The sequence below is a fragment of the Bidens hawaiensis genome, unplaced genomic scaffold (assembly GCF_021521415.1).
Source record: "Bidens hawaiensis isolate Kalapana, Puna unplaced genomic scaffold, B.hawaiensis_p1.1 tig00016457_1, whole genome shotgun sequence".
In the NCBI taxonomy this organism is placed as follows: Eukaryota; Viridiplantae; Streptophyta; class Magnoliopsida; order Asterales; family Asteraceae; genus Bidens; species Bidens hawaiensis.
This window is the reverse complement of record NW_027492506.1, coordinates 453,429-472,822: the sequence shown is the minus strand read 5'-3', so window position 1 is coordinate 472,822 and position 19,394 is coordinate 453,429. Positions and strand designations below refer to the sequence as shown.

The window sequence follows — 19,394 nt, the reverse complement described above, 5'->3', positions numbered from 1 at the left end:
GTGTATACTTATATGCACAAACACCCATGCACTGACGAGCATGAATGAATGAAATTCAGTACACCTTAATAAATACACTACTATGTATTCGTGAACATAAATGAACCGAGCAAATCGATGAACACTAAATCGTGCTATGTTTATGTTTGTTTATCAATAAAACGAAAACAAAGTGTTTATTCGAAAAATGAAATTCTCAATGAAGTTTTCTCAAGAATGGAGATCCTTCAACAAGATAAATCTCACAGTGCATCTTGTTCACAAGAATTCCCTTTTACAAATGCTTTACTTGATATGCAATTATGCATAAAGATACTACTCTACTCTTGCAAGTACATTCATAATTTTTGCAGTATACAACTTTTGACATGGTAAAAACTAAGTGTAAGGACCATCCCTTATATAACTTTTTAGGTAGGTTTTTGCCAAATCAAAAGCAAGTTAATTCTTGAGAAATTTTAAGGCTGCCTTTAGGGACACTGTAAGAGAGCATCCGTCTATTATGTGGCAATGCCTCTTGGAATTGTGCCCAAGCCCGTGGTGAAGGTGCCCTTGTGCAAAGAAATATTAGTAACTGTAACATGTAAATGTGCGTGGATGGAGTGCTAGTGGTTAGGTGGGGCACCCTCGTTAATGTCTTCTTGTCATTTCGTTTTTTCCCCATGAACTCGGATGGCTTGAAGTGATAATTCTGTCTAAAATGCACATTCCGATGCTATCTGTTGCAACCCATATGACAACGCATAGTGAGATTAGGCACACACGGTAAAGTATTAATTTCGAAACCAACAAAATATGTAACGCTTAATTTTTATCGTTTATTTTTGTGACATTTTCAACGAAATTCATTTAATACAATACATCAATACTTTAGTAATTTAACTAAAAAAATAATAATAAATGCAAAAGATTTTAATACACAATTAACAAATACCTTTACTCCCTATTTAATACGAACTCATACGTTACCGTCTCATGTCTAACCAGACTTTACAAACTTCCTCTCTATTCAACTCATCCCCGAAGGTAGAGTTTTAACGGTTCTAAGTGCCACAGTCATTCAGGATGCAAATTCCAGGTATTTTTTTTCCATCAATTTCCATCTAAATTTGTTTGACAAAACATTTTCTTATGGTTTAATCGAATTCTTGATGTTTATAAACATTAACAACGATAATCAAACTAATAGCTTAATATTCTATAGCACTGTGTACATTAACGGTAAAATCATTTTGGAATAACCAAAGTAAACACATTAGCAAACTCGAAGCTCATACATACAAGTAACCAAACACAGTCAAATATTAGGGTTCATACAATCATGATCGATTACTGAAATCGAATCGAATTAAGATTTTTGAAAACAAAATTTCAAATTAACCTTGTAATTCAAATTCGATTATAACCGAGTTTCATGTTTTTCGTTTCCGATTCGAATATCAAACACCATTAATCTTGTATAAAAATTCATTTTTTCAATACCTTGTCTTTTACTAATTTAATTAATTAATTAAAATAACAATAAATGGAAGATATTATTATACTAGTAGTTCCTATTTAATACGAACATCCACGTTACCAGCAGCAGCTTCAGCCCTCTGCTGCTACTGCTATAGATTATTATCATTATAAATTATAATTATACCAAACTCTTCATTTTCATTCAATTCTGCTCTTTAATCCACAACCTACTCGAAGATTATTATTATTATTATTATTACGAAACCCAGGTGATCTTAATTTTTCATCTTTCACACCACAGTTGCTGATAATCCAATTGATTGGTTAATCAAGCATGCATTTTAGCACCTAATTTCATCGGTCTTATGAAAATTAGGGTTTTGATTTCACTTAAAGTTTTGATCTTGATCATCGTTTCGTGTTAATCGAAACTCGAAACATAAATGTGTTAACTTTTTATTTCGTTCTGTTTCACTCTTGTTCAATTATGCTTTAAGGTTAGGCCTTATCTTGTTCTTGGGTTTTGAGAATATCATTGAACAGGTCGGGTCGGGTCTGACCCGTTTGTTATTTATGGGTTACGGGTAAAACCCGCGAGACCCGAACCGATCAGACCCGGTTTAATTACAACTGGGTCGGTTTTCGAGGTTCAGGTCTCGCGGGTCTGACCCGTTTTATCCTTGTGTTTGATATGTATAATTGTGTGTAAATATCTGCACAGTGGAAGTGGATGCACATTATTAATTGTGTGGTTTGATTAATATAATAATTAAGTTAAAAGTTTGTGATATTATGTGACCAAAAGTCCAAAACAAGTCAAGGATCTAATTCTGTATTCTTTTTTTTTTTTTGCTGCAAGTTTAAGCTATGATTATTTATTAAATTATTCGAAAATAAGCTTATGATTAATATGATATATGTACAGTATTAGAAAATAAGCTTATAATTATTTATGAAATTATTAAAAAAACAAGATCAAATTTTTGATATTGTGTGCGATTCAGTTGTATTTGCCTGTTATTAACGCGATTGTATAATTGCATGTAAATATATCTGACCAAAACAACAAATTTAAGGATCTGATTCTGTTTTTTTTGGGGCTGCAAATTTAAGCTATGATTATTAGCAACTAAGGTTATGATTAATATAATATTGAATTAATTTTGTTTGATTAGCAATGGCGCATCTCTACAAAAGCAGGCTTCAAACTTATGCTCAAAAGAGAAACATTCCTCTTCCTACGTATGCGGTTGAAACACAAGGTCCTCCACATTGTCGTCTCTTCAAAGCGCAAGTCACCGTTAGTGGGAATACTTATGAGGGGCCCGGTTTTAGCTCAACTTTAAAAGACGCGGAACACGAAGCTGCTAAAGTTGCTTTCATGGCATTATCACAGGATGGAGCACCAGAAGTTTGACTCTTAAAACTCTCTTTGTTTAATGATTTGTATTAGTGTTATGTTACTTTGCTAATTTAATTAATCATTGAACCAACTGTTGGTATGCATGTTTTGATTCAGGATGATTGTCTGTACAAGAGCTTGTTACAAGAATTAGCTCAAAAAAGGGGTCTTTTGTTGCCGGTTTATGCCACGAACAAATCAGGCCCACCGCATATGCCATGTTTCGTTTCTACTGTTCAGATTTCAGGTTAGTGGGACCCACATGGATATCGTGATAGTAGAATGTTTTACTGTTTTATAGTGTGAAAGCATAAAACTAAGAATAATGATCATGGATCTTGGATTTGCTGCTAAAAAGGTGAAAACTATCTGGGAGAAGTTGCACGCACGAAGAAACAATCGGAAATGAACGCTGCTAAGGTTGCTTATATCGCTCTTACTGAAGGTAATAAACACATTTGAATTTCTCTTACACTGCGTCATGTAGGCTTGTAAATGAACCGAACGTTCAGTGAACAGTTCGTGAACCGTTCTGCAGGAAGTTTTTATTTAATAAACTAATGAGCATGGACAAAAAAATGTTCATTTAGTTAAACGAGCATGAACACATGTCTCGTTCTTTCATTTATGTTCGTGATCGTTCGTTCATTTAAATTCGTTCGTTTACTGTCATTTATGTTCATTTGTTTATGTTTGTTAATATATTCATTTTCTTGACACATTACAACTCAGTCTAGTTTTAATAACTTTTTACGTCCAACGCGTTGTTCTTCTGTCTTCACATTACTTTTAACTGGTTTTAGGTCAGTTATGTTCGTTCGTTTACGTTCGTGAACTAGTTGTTAATGTTGTTAACAAACATAAACGAACAGAACACATTCATTTTCTCATCGAACGAACCCGGACGAGAACTCCTGTTCGTTTAATTGCCCTTGTTCGATCATTTGTTTGGTTAAAGTTAAAACATTTTATTCAAAAGGTTAATCATTATTGAATTAATTATTTTATAATCACATTTGACTTACTAATTATATATTAAGTTTTGGACAAGTGATGTTTGTCAAAACAAGTTACTGACTTTTGAAGATACTAGTTGCATATTTCAGTAACATAATCTTTTTTTTTTGGGTGCATATTTTATGCTTAGGTGGACCAAGAGCAAACAATGCAATTGCTGTCTCCAACATTGTAGGAACTTCTAGTTCTGGTTCTTGTTCTGGCCCTGGTTCTTCCAGCTTGCAGACAGTTATGACTCACAAAAATGAACCCACCGCCAATAAGGTGCAACCAATTATCAACAACCGACCTATTTACACAATTCCAGATGACCCCGAGAAAGCAAAAGGTAATATTTATAAAATAATAATTATATATTTACGTATAAGCAGCGGGCTGTTAATGGAAATCCACATAGTAAGCGAAAGTCTTATCTGATTTAAGTAAACCTGGAAAAACGAGTGGTCAGATCAGGTTGACCTAAACGTTTTTGTTTAGAGGTGTGCATTGGTCTAGGGCTGGCAATTGGGTACCTGTTTAAGACACGATAAGACCTGTTAATCAAAAAAGGGCGGTGTGTAGTTTTTTTATTTTCTTAAATAATTGAAATTAGAAGGCTAGACTCCATCATTTTCCCTTATTTGTACACAAAACTTAAAACTGTCTTATTGTCATGACATATAAAGTAGTTAAACGAGTCGTATTCAAGTTTTAAATTTGTGTTACGCGTGTCGCTTCTTACCTGTAAAACGTGTTAAGACACGAATTGTCAGCCCTACATTGGTCGGTTTTGGCTCAAACCGAAATTTCGGTTTTTGATTGTTTGAAAACCGTTTGAATTCGGTTATCGTGGTTTGCGTTTGGTTTTTTCAGTTTTACAATCTGGACTTGAAACTTTTAGGCTGAAAAAAAAAGGTTGCCCCAAAATAAAAAAAAAAAATAGCATGAATCTTCTTATTTATTAATGATTAATTTATTATTAAACATATGCGCTTAAACGATTTGAGTCACAGTATTTATTAAATTCTTATAGATTACTAGTAAATGGGTCCAGATTGTCTCCTGCTCGTTTAAGTTATATATACATGGATCCACATTTTAGTTATTCATGACTATATACTTTAATCTTCAAATTCTAAATAAAAAAAAATAAAGTATTAACTATTAACTCCTTATAATCTTTTTAGGGTATCTTGAATTAGAAGACTTCCAAGATGTTATAGAGAAGCATAAAGAAATAGCGCCTGTCACAATAAACCCTCCACAGCCGAAAACTACACCGGATATTCTTGATTTTGCAAAACTGAATATCAAACAGAAAAACCATGTAATTCAAGCTGGTGAAGGTATTTCCCAACGCTCTTGTATTTATGTGTTTGTGTATAGATATTCACTTGTATGGTATGTTAGAATTAACATCATGAATTATCATTTGTTTAGGGTCGGGTTCAAATGGTAAAACAAGCAAACCATCTTTCAATGAAGCCATTTTACACCCGTTGATGGATTCGGGCTCCGCAAAATCCTCACCGAATGTTGTCAATATTCCAAAACCGAGTCTGAAACTGACAAATAATGTAACTCAAGCCGGTGAAGGTACGTGTGTTAACAAGCGCTTATATAGCCGAAAAACCGAACCGAAATAACCGAACCCAAACAAAAATCAACTGTTTGGTTTTATGTTTTCGTAAAGACCGAGTTTTCAGTTAGGTTTCGCTTTTGCATGTTATTAAAACCGAAATACGAACCAAATTTATGATTTTTTGATATTTTATTTTAAAATTTAAGTGATTTATAAGAATTTAATCAAATAGGGTAACCCAAATATATTAGTGCAAATGTATAATAATCAGTTAATGATTATTCAACAAAAACATTTTGGCCCAAATTAATTATTTTGTGCAGATTTTTTCAGCCCAGAAATTTCAAGCGCAAATGGCAAAACTGAAAAAACGAAAATTGAAAACTGAAATCGAAAAAACCGATCCGAAACTGAAAAAAACTGAACTGGGATAACAAAAGCCAAACAAAAAAGCAAAGGTTTGGTATATGTTTTCTTAAAAACCGAACTTCTTGATTCGGTTTTAGTTTTGCTTGTAACTAAAACAAAAAAAAAAGCAAATCAAACAGAATACACGGAATTTCGTTCTTTATTTGAATTTTAAGCAATTTTTAAGAATTTAATAAATATTGTAACTCTAATACTTTAGCCCAAATGTATATTAATTAGTTAATGATTAATTAGCATAGACATTCAGGCCCAACTCCATTATTTTGGGTCAAATATTTTTGGCCCAATAACTTCAAGCCCAAATAACAAAACCGATAAAACCAAAAATTAAACACAATGGTTTTTAAAAACTCAAAAGCCGAAATTTGGGATTTTGGTTCAGTTTGAGCTCAAAACTGATGCACGACCCATAAACAATTGTGCATATCTTATCTTTAGGCTCGAGCTCAAATGGTAAAAAAGGTCAACCGTTGGTCTACAAAGTCATTTCAAACCCGTTGATGGAGTCGGTTTCTACATTGCCACATTCTACAAAGATTGTGATTCGACCGCACGTGCATGGAATGACTTATGACGGGCCAATCCATGTTGTAGATGAAGAGTGGGTGGCTATGAAAGTGAATGTTGGTAATGGAATGTAAGATGGAGTTCATGTAGTTTTTTGTTTCATCCTTTTGGATTTGTGTGGCATTTAGACAATTATTGGGTGAACTAGGTATTTTGACTATTGTGTTTTGGTCCTGAAAGGCGGGTGTTGCCTGGGCCGTGATTTTACGATTTTGGAGAACATGTAATGTTCACTGGTAATCTTGAAGGGTTTAATTGGAGAACATGTAATGTTCATATGTGATGTGACATTACTACCTTATTTTGCAACATGCTGTTTACAATAGTTAGAAATATTATCTAAACATTTAGGTTGGATATGTCGGGTAACAAAACTAGTAAACGAGCTTATGTTTAAATAAGCTGAGCCAAGCTAAGTTTGAGCTCAACTGTATTCAAGCTCAGCTCGTTTCAATCTATATTTTAAAGACGCGATCTTGGTTTGTGAGTAATGTTATAAGCTTAGGGCTCGGCTCATTGCTCATAAATCGTGTTATAAGCTTGAGCTCCACTCTTTTTAACATATACTTATTTATTCTTCGCATCTGTAACGATTTGTCTGATTATAAAAATAATTATAATTGTATATAACATAACATCTATAATCTATAATTCTTATTGTGGTTATATATTAGTAATATTGAATATGAATTATTTGTAGTACGCATATATTATTCTCACTTAACAATAAGCTTGTTTAGGTTTGTGACTTGTGAGGCTACTAAAGTTTGACACATGAATCTTAGACGGAGAATTCACACATAACAAAGGAATGATCATCATCACATCTATGTCAAATTCTCGTTCAGGGCGGGTCTACCTTTGAACGAGAGACTTTTAGTTTTTAAAGAGCTAAGGTTTCACTTAAATTTTCAAGAGCTAAGTTTCACCTAAGTATCACCACCTCTATCCTAGTCGGAAGGCGCTTTGAGACAACTTTACTCGTGCAACCATCAAACTAGCCGGTATAATCTTTAAAAAAATCAAGTTCTCGGCCCAAACCGGCCCGTCTTATAAACCAAATCGATTTGGTCTAATTTGGTAAAAAATATCCGAACCCTATACAAATCGGTTTTGTTTAGGTCGGTTGAAACCAGTTTTGAGAGAATCGAGCCGGGTCACGAACCGGTTTCAGCCACAAGAGGTGGATCCGTATCCAAACTAGGGTCGGGTTGGAATCAGTTCGGGTCAAACCAGTTTTTAAGTCCATTAATAATTAACATCTTTAAAATATGCTTATATTTGGGCCGTTTTGGGCTCATATGAACCAACCAAAACCAAGTCTCCGTCAGTCCGTCACTTCCACCACCGGACACACCACACCCACCGATGACCACCTTCCACCACCACTTCCTCCGCCGCGGCTACGCCACCAAATACAACGCAAGAGTCGTCACCGAAATCAACAACGGCCGTTCACTAGCCGTCGAAATCCAAACCCCCAACTTCCAACTCCACGACCCTAAAGGCTACCCACTCCCACGCCGTCAACTCATCTGCAAATCCCTCAACATCTTAACCACTTCACCCGACCCGTTCTCCGACTTATCCGAATACCTCCAAACCCTAACCCTAACCGTCTCAGAAGCCTCCGAAATCCTCAAATCATTACACTCCACGTCACTCGCACTTCAATTCTTCCGCTTTTGCCAAACCTCTATCCCTAAGTTCCGTCACGACTGCTTCACTTATAATCGAATCCTTTTAATATTATCCAAATCCAGCTCACCGGACCGGTTGGATACCGTACGAAGGATTGTTGATGAGATGGACCGGTTGCGCGTGCGTGGCAATATATCTACTGTTAATATATTAATTGGGATGTTTAATGGCGAGGATTTGGAGAGGTGTTTAAAGTTGGTGGAGAAATGGGAGCTTAGGATGAATAGGTATAGTTATAAGTGTCTTCTTCAAGCTCATTTACGGTCGCTTGATTCTAACAAAGGATTGGAGGTTTATAATGAGATGAGTAGGAAAGGTTATTATCCGGATATCTTCGCGTATAATATGTTGCTCGATGCTCTTGCCAAAGACGATAAGGTCCGTTGAATTGATGTCGTAAGTCGTAACAGCCTAAGTAAACCGTGCCAGGATATTGTCCGCTTTGCCCCCCAGGGATTGCCCATCCAGAAACTCACGGTTTTGTTTTCACCCGACGAACTGCTCGTCCAGGCTAAACACGTCCCGGTAGAGAAGGTTTCCATCTCTTTATAATTAACGAAGCCTTCAAGGGGATGGAAACTTATCTACCAAGACGTGTTTTGCCTGAACGGGCAATTTGTCGAGTGAATACAAAACCGTGAGTTTCTGGATGAGCAATCCATCGAGGGCAAAACGGACAATATCCTGGCACGGTTTACTTGGGATGTTACGGTTTTGGATAATGTAATTTTGTGAATGACAAGTGTTTAATTATTTCAGATTGATCAAGCAAACGCGGTTTTTAAAGACATGAAGCGGAAGCATTGTGAACCGGATGAATATACATACACTATAATGATCAGAATGACTGGAAAGTTAGGGAAGCCGGATGATTCAATAACACTCTTTCAAGAAATGGTATCAAAGAACTTATCCCCAAATTTGATTGCTTACAATACAATTATTCAAGTGCTTGCTATGAACCGAATGGTTGACAAAATCGTATATCTTTTCACAAAATGGTGGAAAACAAATGCAAACCGAATGAATTCACTTACAGTGTCATTCTCAATCTGTTAGTTTCAGAAGGACAGCTCAGTAGACTTGATGAAATTGTTGAAATATCAAAAGATTATATGAACAAAGGCATATACGCGTATCTAGTTAGAACACTTAGTAAGTTAGGGCATGCGAGTGAGGCTCACCGGTTATTCTGTTACATGTGGAGTTTTCATGATAAGGGAGATAGGGATGCATACTTATCGATGCTAGAAAGCTTATGCAACGAGGGTAAAATGGTCGAAGCTATCGATATGTTATCTAAGATTCATGAAAAGGGGATTATTTCTGATACTATTATGTATAACACCGTGTTCACGGCTTTAGGTAAAGCAAGACTAATATCACATATTCAAGATTTATATGAAAAGATGAAAAAGGAAGGACCTTTAGCAGATATATTTACTTACAATATCTTGATCTCGAGTTTTGGTAGAGCGGGTAGAGTTGATGAGGCGGTTAAGATATTTGAAGAGTTGGAGAATAGTGATTGTAAGCCGGATATTGTGTCGTATAACTCTTTGATTAACTGTTTAGGTAAAAATGGTGATGTGGATGAAGCTCATATGAGGTTTAAAGAGATGAATGAAAAAGGGTTGAATCCAGATGTTGTAACGTATAGTACGCTTATCGAGTGTTTTGGGAAGTCGGATAAAGTTGAGATGGCGTGTAGGCTGTTTGATGAGATGCTTAGTGAAGGCTGTTCTCCGAATATTGTGACGTATAATATATTATTGGATTGTTTAGAGAGATGTGGGAGGACCGGTGAAGCGGTTGATTTGTATGCAAAGCTTAAAGAACAGGGTTTAACGCCTGATTGGATAACGTATTCGATTCTTGAACGGCTGCAAAGCGGGTCTCATAGGAAGTTTAGAAGTCGGAGGCAACATCCGATTACTGGATTGGTTGTTAGTCCAATAAGATGATAGTAAATTACAACAGATTATTTACCAGATATAAGCTTTTCTTGATGCGATTCAAATGCAACCAAGATGACAGTGAGTGCAAGCGGATTCTAGTACAGATCAAGCCTTGGTGAAAGGTTCAGATAGGATGGGCTTGGTGAAATATTCAATTGTTGTTGATACAGTTATGCAGTACTATTTAACTATTTAAAAGTAGTTAACTGTATCATTTTTCAATAGTTAATCTACACTGATCCACTTTTATAACTCATTTTGACTTTTAAGTTTTGACCCTCTAGTGGTAAAAGCAAGCCAAATGTGTATAAATTGCTCACTGTATCAGTTTTAAGATTCATTGGATATGGTTGTCTATGTCATGAATACTTGAATAGTATATTCAACAATTAATAACTTTTTAACTCTCACTTTTTATTCATAAATGTTACTTTGAAGATTTTAAAAAACTACTTTACAAAGATGTCACAACATCCGTTGTAGTCTAGTTGGTTAGGATACTCGGCTCTCACCCGAGAGATCCGGGTTCAAGTCCCGGCAACGGAATATTTTTTAATTTTGATTACTTGTTTTGCAAAAAAGTATTTAGAAAAAAATTGTGGGGTGAGAGAGGCTCGAACTCTCGACCTCAGGATCACTCAAGTAAATTGCTATGAGACCTACGCGCTAGCCAACTGCGCCACCACCCCTATTGATGCCAAGTTTTTGAAAGAGATATATATATAAGGTATGGGTTATTCATGTCGAAGATGTGGCCGGGATGACCGAACAAATGTTTACGGGTCTGAAGAGAGCTTCAGAAGCAGTAGAAGAGACATAGGGATGGATTAGATTGGGAAAGTTAATCAGCATCACAAGCATACCTTTTTTTTGTTCATTCGAGCTATGATCATGACTCATGACCGAAAACTTGGTTTGGTATGCTATAAGTGGAATTTTCTGTTAAAAAATGCTTATGAATCCTTGGTGTGGCTACTGCCTACTGGCTACTTATTATTGATGAGTCTACTTTTGTTGCATGTGTTCAAAAGCAGTTGTTTTACATATACAAACATTTTAGCAGTTGATTAAGTGGTCAAAGAACAAGCTTAAAACTGCTGTTTTTGAATGTACTATACCAGATTGAAGTTCAGATCTTCAGGCTCAAGTCAAATAATTAAAGAACACAACTGAACATGAATATCTTATTTCAAAGTTAGAACTGACTTGTTTAGCCGGTGTCGATTCACTACACTGATATCATTTCCTTACTGGTCAAATGAATGTTTCTTTCGTTAAATTAGTTCAGAACCTGATGGGGGTTGTTATGAGGCTACAAGATTCAATTTTTGAGTCAAAACTAATTTATTGATGATGTGAACTTTATTAAAAAAAATATAAAAGAAAAAAGAATTGTTCACAATGGAAATGGGCTTTTGCGAACCAGTTTAGTCAAACATTGGGCATTTTAATGTTTAAACATTTGTGATTTGTCTAAATAAGAAACAAATAAGAATATGAAAACCAAAAAAATCAAACAAACAAGAAGTGACTGGTTAACTCCCAATATTATTATCAAGATAATATAACTTAGAAATCTTGATACAAGTTTACAACTCTCCTACATGACCCTAGACTCATTAACTCTAACTTAATAAAGCTGCTTGAGCCGGCCAAAACCACCTAGCTCACGTGTTGGGCCCCTTGCTCGACCGATGCATCGGCCTTACTGACAGCCTAATAGGTGGCAATAAGAACGAGTACATGCTCTTTCTAGTTAGAATGAGCCTTGGTGGAAGCTTCTAATTGGCAGGATTTAAGATTGTTATTGAAGATGGACTTGGAGAAAGCTTCTTGTTAATATTGTTACACTAGTAAAAAAGATAAATGTACAATGTCGAATTTGTATAATTATTTTATACAAGTGTATCATTTTCAATGGTTGGTTGACAATATGTCACTTATAACCTGTTTTGTTTGAGTTTAACCGACCTATTAGGCTATGGAGGTATACTCAAATGGTGGAAGAGAATGGTCATATATGGCGTTTGAATGGTGAGATTGGGAATGAAACATTGTGCCCCTCCATACCATTTCACACATGGTGTGGTGAGAATGGTCCCAACTATTCTCATCATTCTCTTTCATTAGCGAGCCAGCTGGCAAATTTTTATTGGTTTAACCCTTTTTTATTTTTATGTTTTAGTAATACAATTATATTTAAAAAAAAAGGGAAATGGAAAATGGTGTGTACAACACATGTTGAGTGAATGAGTGATGAGGGTAAATGATAGGGGACTTGTTGAGATGGCGCCAAGATGCCAAATGATGGAAAATGAAGAATGATATCTACAATACATAGTCTTAAAGATAAAAAAAGAAAAAAAAAAGAAGCAAATAGGTCTAAACTACTCATTTTATAGGTAGGTGGGTACAACAATCCAACATAAATAGCATTTACAAAAATGTTCTTATTTATATTAAAGTCACAAGATCATCATTTTCTTCACAAATTATATCTTTATTAACGAAAAATTTCTTACTTCACGTGTCTTCAATCTAAAACCTATAGGCATTTAAGAGGTTTTGCCCCAACGACTCTCCTAAACCACCAACCTCATAACACAAATTGTCACTTTTAACATGTTTTTTTTTGTAAGTTGACGCTCTTCACAAGCTATTGTATAAGATGTTTTATCCATTTTAAGATTTATTTCATTTAAATATATATTGGGTATGAATAATATTTTTACAAATTAAAGATAAAAGTTTACAAGCAAATGCATCTTCCGTTGTAGTCTAGTTGGTTAGGATACTCGGCTCTCACCCGAGAGACCCGGGTTCAAGTCCCGGCAACGGAACCATTTTTTATTTTATTACGTTTTTTATTAGTTAAACTGCAAAAAAGTTATAAAAAAAGGTAATAGGGTGAAAGAGGCTCGAACTCTCGACCTCAGGATCACTCAGAAGCTATGAGACCTACGCGCTAGCCAACTGCGCCACCACCGCTATTGATGCAATAGTTTTGTCAGAAACATATATAACATACATGGTATCTACATCGACGATGTGGCCGGGTAGATCAGGAAGAAACATATATAAGATACATGGTGTCTACATCGACGATGTGGCCGGGTAGATCAGGAAAAATGTTTACGGGTGGGGAGAAAGTTTTGGAAGCAGGAGAGGAGACATAGGGATGGAGGAGATTGGGATTATATATTCTATAAGAAATTAGCATGCAAATATGATTACAAAAGTGGTGGTAAAAATATATATTGGCATATTGCCATATAGGTTTGTTGCCATTTGCTTTTCTATGAGCCATGACAATTAATATTATATCATATTTGCTTCTACTATACAGGACAATGTGGATTATATATTGACTATTTGTGGTACTCCCAAGTCCCAAGTCTTAATATCTCTCATGTGTTTTATTAATCATGATAAAATACTCCTCCATTATTGTAATATTAGATATCATCAAGTAATCGAGACTTGAGATGATATGTGATTAGGGCTGTTCAAACTGCTCGCCGCTTGTCGTTCGTTTGCTCGAATTTTGCTCGAAAAATGCTCATTCGATTTCGGCTCGGTTTGGAAGTGAGCCGTTCGGCTCGGTTCAGTTTAAAAGCAATCCAAGTACGAGCAAAGCCTCGATCGGTTTGGTTCGGTTCGTTTTGCTCGAATTATTTTTTATTTATTAGTTTTATATATAATCTTTATGTATATATATAAAAGTATACTATTTTTTAAAGTTTTTAAAATTTTCCTCTTTTGTGTTGAATTCAAAGTTCAAATTTAAACCATAGCCACTCATTTTATATATGTTTTGTTGTTAACTATAAGTTTTATACATTTTAAAGGTGAAAGTTTAAACAATTTAGAGTTAAAAGTCTTGAATTAATGATATTTTGAAGTTTTAGAAATTTAAAATTGGAAACTTTGTACGAAATCAAGCAAAACCAAACCGAACCAAGCCGCTCGGTTTCAAAACCAAACCAAGTTCAAGCATAAAGATATCGCTCGTTTCTTTAAATTCAATCCGCTCGGTTCGGCTCGCTTTCAAACCAAACCAAGTATGAGCATGCCCGCGTTCGGTTCGTGAACAACCCTATATGTGATGTTTATCAAAGAACAATTTATTGAATTAAACATTAATACATTATTGAAGATGCGATGTTTATTCAAAGAAGACAATGTAAAAACTTAAAAGCCTAGCCAATTTTAGGTACTACACAATCTTGAAATAAGAATCATTAAACATATGCATCAGGGTTTTTGAGTAGATAGCCTTCCACAACCTTGTAAAGCCCTAAAACCTTCTCTTTTCCGGCCTTTAGTTCTTCTTCTTTGATCTCAAAATCACCACGTGTGTAAATTGTTGTCGTCATCTTGGAGATACTCCCACCATCGGGTGAACCCTCAAACTTAATATCATAAGACACCTTTTCAATCTTGTCTGATATACCGTTTCCTTCGATCAAAGTGTACTTGTAGGCAAATGCCTTCTCATCAACTTCATCGATATGGTGCTTGGCGAAACCTGCAAACGAAAATTGGGTTGTGTTTAATTGTGTTCTCAAACGGGCCAAATCAACAAAGTACATGTTAAATGCGCTAAAATTTTCACATATATATCTATTACATTCAACCTCCTCCTAAATTGTTTGATAAAGTTGACCCATAGAAAAATGTTTGTGCGTCAGCCCAACACGACCCATACTAAATTAATGAAATGTTGCAACCAGTCCCAAACCTTAGAAAGAGATTTTAATGGATACATTTGTTTTTCTAACCAATCAGAATGTCTATCTCGGAATAAATATAGCCTTACCTCCAGCAAAATTAATCTGCTTAATGCTTCCGGCCCCACCGTCACCTTTAATAAATTCAATGCTTTTAATAGCATCCGACAAGAGTTTTGGCATTAAATTATGTGAGTTGAGAATTGAGGCTTTGAAGATTCTGTTTGGAGCGACGGGTGAGGTGTGCTCATCGGTATATGTCAAGACACCCATGATTTTGAATATTCAAGGCTAAGAGATGTTTAGTCTGTTAAGTTGAGAGTGTTTTAGGCAATAGAGATGGATGGTTGTATTTATAGGTTCAAATTGAGCATATGTTTGTTTAGTTTTTGAAATGGGTGGAGCTATGTAATGTTGTACTTGGTGCAAATGTATTTGTACCTTGCATTGGCAAGTTCATGTTGGGCCCAGGTGAGTATGCACATAACACATTCCGTCTCTTGTCCACATTTGAAATGGGTTTAAGCATAATGAAACATTCAAAACAAACAAAACTAAGCATAAGTCTCAACACAATTGGTTTTAATTTTAATATTTTTGGCTTTTAATGTGTACTTGTATGTGAATGCCATCAGCTTTTTGGTGCTTCATACAAATATTAAAATAAACATTTGTGATCAAGTATGTGTAGTAGTAACTTATGACCGAACACCTGCAAATAGGGTTTTTTAAGGATTTAAATTTGGAGTTACTTGAGTTAAACAAATGGTTATTCGAATGTTGAAATATACAGTTGGATTCGAATTCGATTTAAAAAGAGAAATGATTCAAATTCGGAGTGATTTGAATGCGTCAATGAAAATGACAGCCAAATATGTGACAATAAAACCAAGTGCAAATTCATTCTAGTCCATAATGGGCAATTTGGGGCGAAAGCTTCTAATGTTGGTATTCAAGATTCCTGAAGATGACCTTGGTGAAAATTTCTAGTTGTTAATATCGTTACACTAGTACAAAAGATAGATGGGCAATGCCAAATTTGTATAATTATTTTAAAGTATTTGATGCATCAATTTTAATAGTTGCTCAACGATGTGTCATTTATAACCTGTTGACCCGTTTCTTTTTTGAGTTTCGTCGTTTGACACATTATATAGATAAAGATAAGTTAAATCTTCCTATTTATGGTAAGTGGGTACAACTTGCTACTTGTGATTTCAATTAAAGCATTCTCAATTCTAGTTATCTTTACTTTAAAGTCACCAAAATCATCAAACTCCTTACAAGTTGTCACCTATAGCACATTTTTTATGAGAGAAACTTTCTTCACATCGTATAGTATAATAGGATATTATCCATTTAAGTTTTATTTCATATAAATATGATGGGTTGTTTGTTGCCTTTTAATCATTTTAACTCATAAAAGTTTTATTTTAAATAAAATAGTTAAACACATTAGCATCATCCGTTGTAGTCTAGTTGGTTAGGATACTCGGCTCTCACCCGAGAGACCCGGGTTCAAGTCCCGGCAACGGAACATTTTTAATTTTTAATTATTTTATGCCAAAAAAATTACATAAAAAATATTATGGGGTGAGAGAGGCTCGAACTCTCGACCTCAGGATTACTCAGAAGCTATGAGACCTACGCGCTAGCCAACTGCGCCACCACCCCATATGATTTTTCTTATCGACATCAGTATCTGTTTAATGGTTTTGGCAGGTTGTAATCTTGTAAGCGGGCTAACGGGACGGAAACTCTTTTGTAATAAAAAGTTGAAAAAGGATTGTAATAAAAAGTTAAAAGTAGACATCAGTATCTCATGGATGGATAAGAGCTTAATTTAAAGTGTGGTTTGAATAGTCGAACTGAACCGGCTTGATTGAAGAGACATCATTTAAGCTATGCCACTAATGTGGCATATATATTAACTAAGACAAAAGTATTGTTTATATTTCTGTCAGTTTAGAGCCTTCAAGATTTAGCTTTTTAGTCAAACTTTATTGATAATGAGATGTTATTCAAAGAAAACAATGAGAAACATTAAAGAGCCAAGTACGGGTACAGTACAACATTAAAATAGTAATTTTTAAACATATGCATCCGGGTTCTTGATGAGGTAGGCTGATCTTGTAAAGCCCTAAAACCTTTTCTTTGCCTGCCATTAATTCTTCTTCCTTAATCTTAAAATCACCAAATGTATATATAGTTGTTGTCATCTTGGAGATGGTCCCGCCGTCGGGTGAACCCTCAAATTTAATATCATAAGATACCTTTTCAATCTTGTCTGATATACCGTTTCCTTCAATCAGAGTGTACTTGTAAGTGAATGTCTTCTCATCGACTTCATCAATTTGGTGTTTCACGAAACCTGGATACATGAATTAGGTTGTGTTTAACTGTTAATCTCAAACATGTCAAATCAACAAAGTTAGTAAAAACAAGTACATGTCAACATCACCCAAAAAAGACAAAGTGTTTGTGCGTCAACCCAAACTCGCCCTTATTAAAAAGTGAAATGTTGCAGCATGAACTTTTTTTAACGTGTCATTTAACACATGTATATGCCCACATTGGGACGATTTTTATAGCCTTACCTCCAGAAAAGTTGATTTGCTTAATGCTTCCTGCCCCACCGTCACCTTTGATAAGTTCGATGCTTTTAATAGCATCGGGCAAGAGTTTTGGCATTAAGTTGTGTGAGTCAAGAATCGAGGCCTTGAAAATTCTTGTTGGACCGACGGGTGAAGTGTGCTCATCGGTATATGTCAAGACACCCATAATTTTGAATTTTCAAGGCTAAAAGTTGTTGATTTGAGAATGCTTAAGCTGATGGAGATGGATTGTTGATGATGGTTATATTTATAGGTTCAAACCGGAGCAAATGTTGGTTTAGATTTTAAATGGAAGGAGTTATACAATGTTGTACTTTGTGCAAGTGTATTTAAACCTTGCATTCGCAAGCTCATGTTGGGCCCAGTTGGTATACACATTCTATCTTTTGTCCACATGTGAAATGAGTTTAGGCGCAATGAAACAATAGATACAAACAAAACTAAGCATAAGTCTCAACAATTATGGTTTTAAGTTTAATATATAATGGCTTTTGTGTGTGCTTGTATGTGACTGTCATAATCTCTTTGATGCTCCATACAAATATTAAAAGTAAGTACCTGTGATTAAGTATGTGTAGTACTCACTTATAACACTATGTGTTGGCGGCTAATTAAAAAGTGTGTATTAAAACGTTATGTCACTGCCACGTAGATAGTTTAACTTTAACTTATCCACCTTAACTGGCTCGTTATGATTTAACTAATATTTAATGTAATAAAAAATGTGTGTGTTTGCATGTGATTGGTGGAGAGTAGTGGACTCTAACAACTTATCTGAATGCATTAGCCAAAATGACAACCAAATAGGTGACGATAGTTATTTTTAAAGTATTTAATGCATCATTTTGAATAGTTGATCAACATGTTTTCATTTATAACCCATTGAGTTTCACCGGTTGATCCATTAAAAAGATAAAACATAATGTACAATCTACCCATTTATAGGTAACGGAATACAACTTGTCCTTTAACTGAATCCAACGTATTTAACTTCTTACAAATTGTCACTTTTGACAAGTTCTTTTTTGAGTCATCTTTCTTCACATATTATTGCATAAGATATTTTTTATCCATTTTGAGATTTATTTCATATAAATATTAGCCAGATATGTTTGTGACCTTTTAATAACTTTAACAACAAATGATAGTTTATATATATAAATTGAGTGGTTTACCAAATTAGGGTAACAAGGTATAAAAATAGAAAGCAAATATGAAGGTTAAATTCATATGAGAAAAGAGAGTTTGGGATGGGAAGAGAATAACTCAGTAACCACAAGTACCAACATAATTCATATTTTTACTCCTATTTACTGTGGCCCATTATAGTATTTTAATTCATGATCTACTCGTTTAATTCACTATTTTTACGAACCAATGCATCTTCCGTTGTAGTCTAGTTGGTTAGGATACCCGGCAACGGAATATTTTTTAATTTTGATTACTTCTTTTGCAAAAGAATATTTAGAAAAAAAATTGTGGGGTGAGAGAGGCTCGAACTCTCGACCTCAGGATCACTCAACTAAATTGCTATGAGACCTACGCGCTAGCCAACTGCGCCACCACCCCATTTGTTTGTTTGTAGTTTTTTATAGCTGATATACAAATTGTTGAAATGTATGTGTATCTAAACGGGTTTGCCAGGTTGTAATCAGTTGAAAGCAGGCTAAAGGAGCTGTAAACAATTCGTAATAAAGTCGAAACTGGTTATGAGACCATAACTAATAATGTTTACGTGCTTTTTCTCATCATCTTGAGGTGTTTAATGTACTTGGTGTTTTGATGACGGTATAGTTGCACTTTATATAAGGCTTAATAACATTTTTTTTAAAATATATTTTGACTTTTATTTCAAACTCATTATTCTCTATGCATTTAAAATTACAAATTTAATTATTCCATTTTTGCTTGTAATATAAGTTACACTAGATGCAAAGAAGCAAATTACACAAA

At 34.8% G+C, this 19,394-nt stretch overlaps 2 protein-coding genes, 6 non-coding genes and 2 pseudogenes across 9 annotated transcripts; 5 read left to right on the top strand and 5 right to left on the bottom strand.

The window, feature by feature from the left end:
* Positions 1 to 1,625: 1,625 nt before the first annotated feature.
* On the top strand, positions 1,626 to 6,763 carry LOC143551433 (uncharacterized). Its single transcript, XM_077041873.1, has 8 exons — positions 1,626 to 1,730; positions 2,637 to 2,872; positions 2,981 to 3,110; positions 3,222 to 3,308; positions 4,011 to 4,208; positions 5,047 to 5,205; positions 5,300 to 5,455; positions 6,309 to 6,763. Exons 2-8 carry the CDS (start codon positions 2,639 to 2,641, stop codon positions 6,509 to 6,511), a joined length of 1,167 nt encoding a protein of 388 aa, XP_076897988.1. The 5' UTR covers positions 1,626 to 1,730; positions 2,637 to 2,638; the 3' UTR covers positions 6,512 to 6,763.
* Positions 6,764 to 7,627: 864 nt separating this feature from the next.
* On the top strand, positions 7,628 to 10,142 carry LOC143551431 (pentatricopeptide repeat-containing protein At1g51965, mitochondrial-like; annotated as a pseudogene). The gene is made up of 2 exons (XR_013138491.1): positions 7,628 to 8,516; positions 8,898 to 10,142. The product of XR_013138491.1 is annotated as a pentatricopeptide repeat-containing protein At1g51965, mitochondrial-like (transcript).
* A 427-nt stretch (positions 10,143 to 10,569) lies between these two features.
* On the top strand, positions 10,570 to 10,642 carry TRNAE-CUC (transfer RNA glutamic acid (anticodon CUC)). The gene has a single exon. It is a non-coding gene; the product is annotated as a tRNA-Glu (tRNA).
* A 53-nt stretch (positions 10,643 to 10,695) lies between these two features.
* On the bottom strand, positions 10,696 to 10,785 carry TRNAM-CAU (transfer RNA methionine (anticodon CAU)). The gene is given in 2 exon segments: positions 10,696 to 10,731; positions 10,748 to 10,785. It is a non-coding gene; the product is annotated as a tRNA-Met (tRNA).
* Positions 10,786 to 12,863: 2,078 nt separating this feature from the next.
* Positions 12,864 to 12,936, top strand: TRNAE-CUC (transfer RNA glutamic acid (anticodon CUC)). The gene has a single exon. It is a non-coding gene; the product is annotated as a tRNA-Glu (tRNA).
* A 1,368-nt stretch (positions 12,937 to 14,304) lies between these two features.
* Positions 14,305 to 15,118, bottom strand: LOC143551430 (major allergen Pru ar 1-like). The gene is made up of 2 exons (XM_077041872.1): positions 14,916 to 15,118; positions 14,305 to 14,624 (listed from the first exon to the last, which is right to left on the bottom strand). The coding sequence occupies exons 1-2, from the start codon at positions 15,097 to 15,099 to the stop codon at positions 14,338 to 14,340; spliced, it is 471 nt and encodes a 156-aa protein (XP_076897987.1). The 5' UTR covers positions 15,100 to 15,118; the 3' UTR covers positions 14,305 to 14,337.
* Positions 15,119 to 16,290: 1,172 nt separating this feature from the next.
* Positions 16,291 to 16,363, top strand: TRNAE-CUC (transfer RNA glutamic acid (anticodon CUC)). The gene has a single exon. It is a non-coding gene; the product is annotated as a tRNA-Glu (tRNA).
* A 52-nt stretch (positions 16,364 to 16,415) lies between these two features.
* Positions 16,416 to 16,500, bottom strand: TRNAM-CAU (transfer RNA methionine (anticodon CAU)). Its single transcript is given in 2 exon segments — positions 16,416 to 16,451; positions 16,463 to 16,500. It is a non-coding gene; the product is annotated as a tRNA-Met (tRNA).
* Positions 16,501 to 16,915: 415 nt separating this feature from the next.
* LOC143551429 (major allergen Pru ar 1-like) lies at positions 16,916 to 18,075 on the bottom strand (annotated as a pseudogene).
* An 845-nt stretch (positions 18,076 to 18,920) lies between these two features.
* On the bottom strand, positions 18,921 to 19,010 carry TRNAM-CAU (transfer RNA methionine (anticodon CAU)). Its single transcript is given in 2 exon segments — positions 18,921 to 18,956; positions 18,973 to 19,010. It is a non-coding gene; the product is annotated as a tRNA-Met (tRNA).
* Between the last annotated feature and the right edge of the window lie 384 nt (positions 19,011 to 19,394).

Bases quoted from the DNA above. Each gene is read 5' to 3' on its own strand.
- LOC143551430 (XM_077041872.1), bottom strand. From the start codon at position 15,099: ATGGGTGTCTTGACATATACCGATGAGCACACCTCACCCGTCGCTCCA. The intron at 14,625-14,915 runs GTAAGGCTATAT...TTTCGTTTGCAG, and splicing joins GCAGATTAATTTTGCTGGAG to GTTTCGCCAAGCACCATATC.
- LOC143551433 (XM_077041873.1), top strand. From the start codon at position 2,639: ATGGCGCATCTCTACAAAAGCAGGCTTCAAACTTATGCTCAAAAGAGA. The intron at 3,111-3,221 runs GTTAGTGGGACC...GCTGCTAAAAAG, and splicing joins TTCTACTGTTCAGATTTCAG to GTGAAAACTATCTGGGAGAA. The intron at 3,309-4,010 runs GTAATAAACACA...TTTTATGCTTAG, and splicing joins TTATATCGCTCTTACTGAAG to GTGGACCAAGAGCAAACAAT.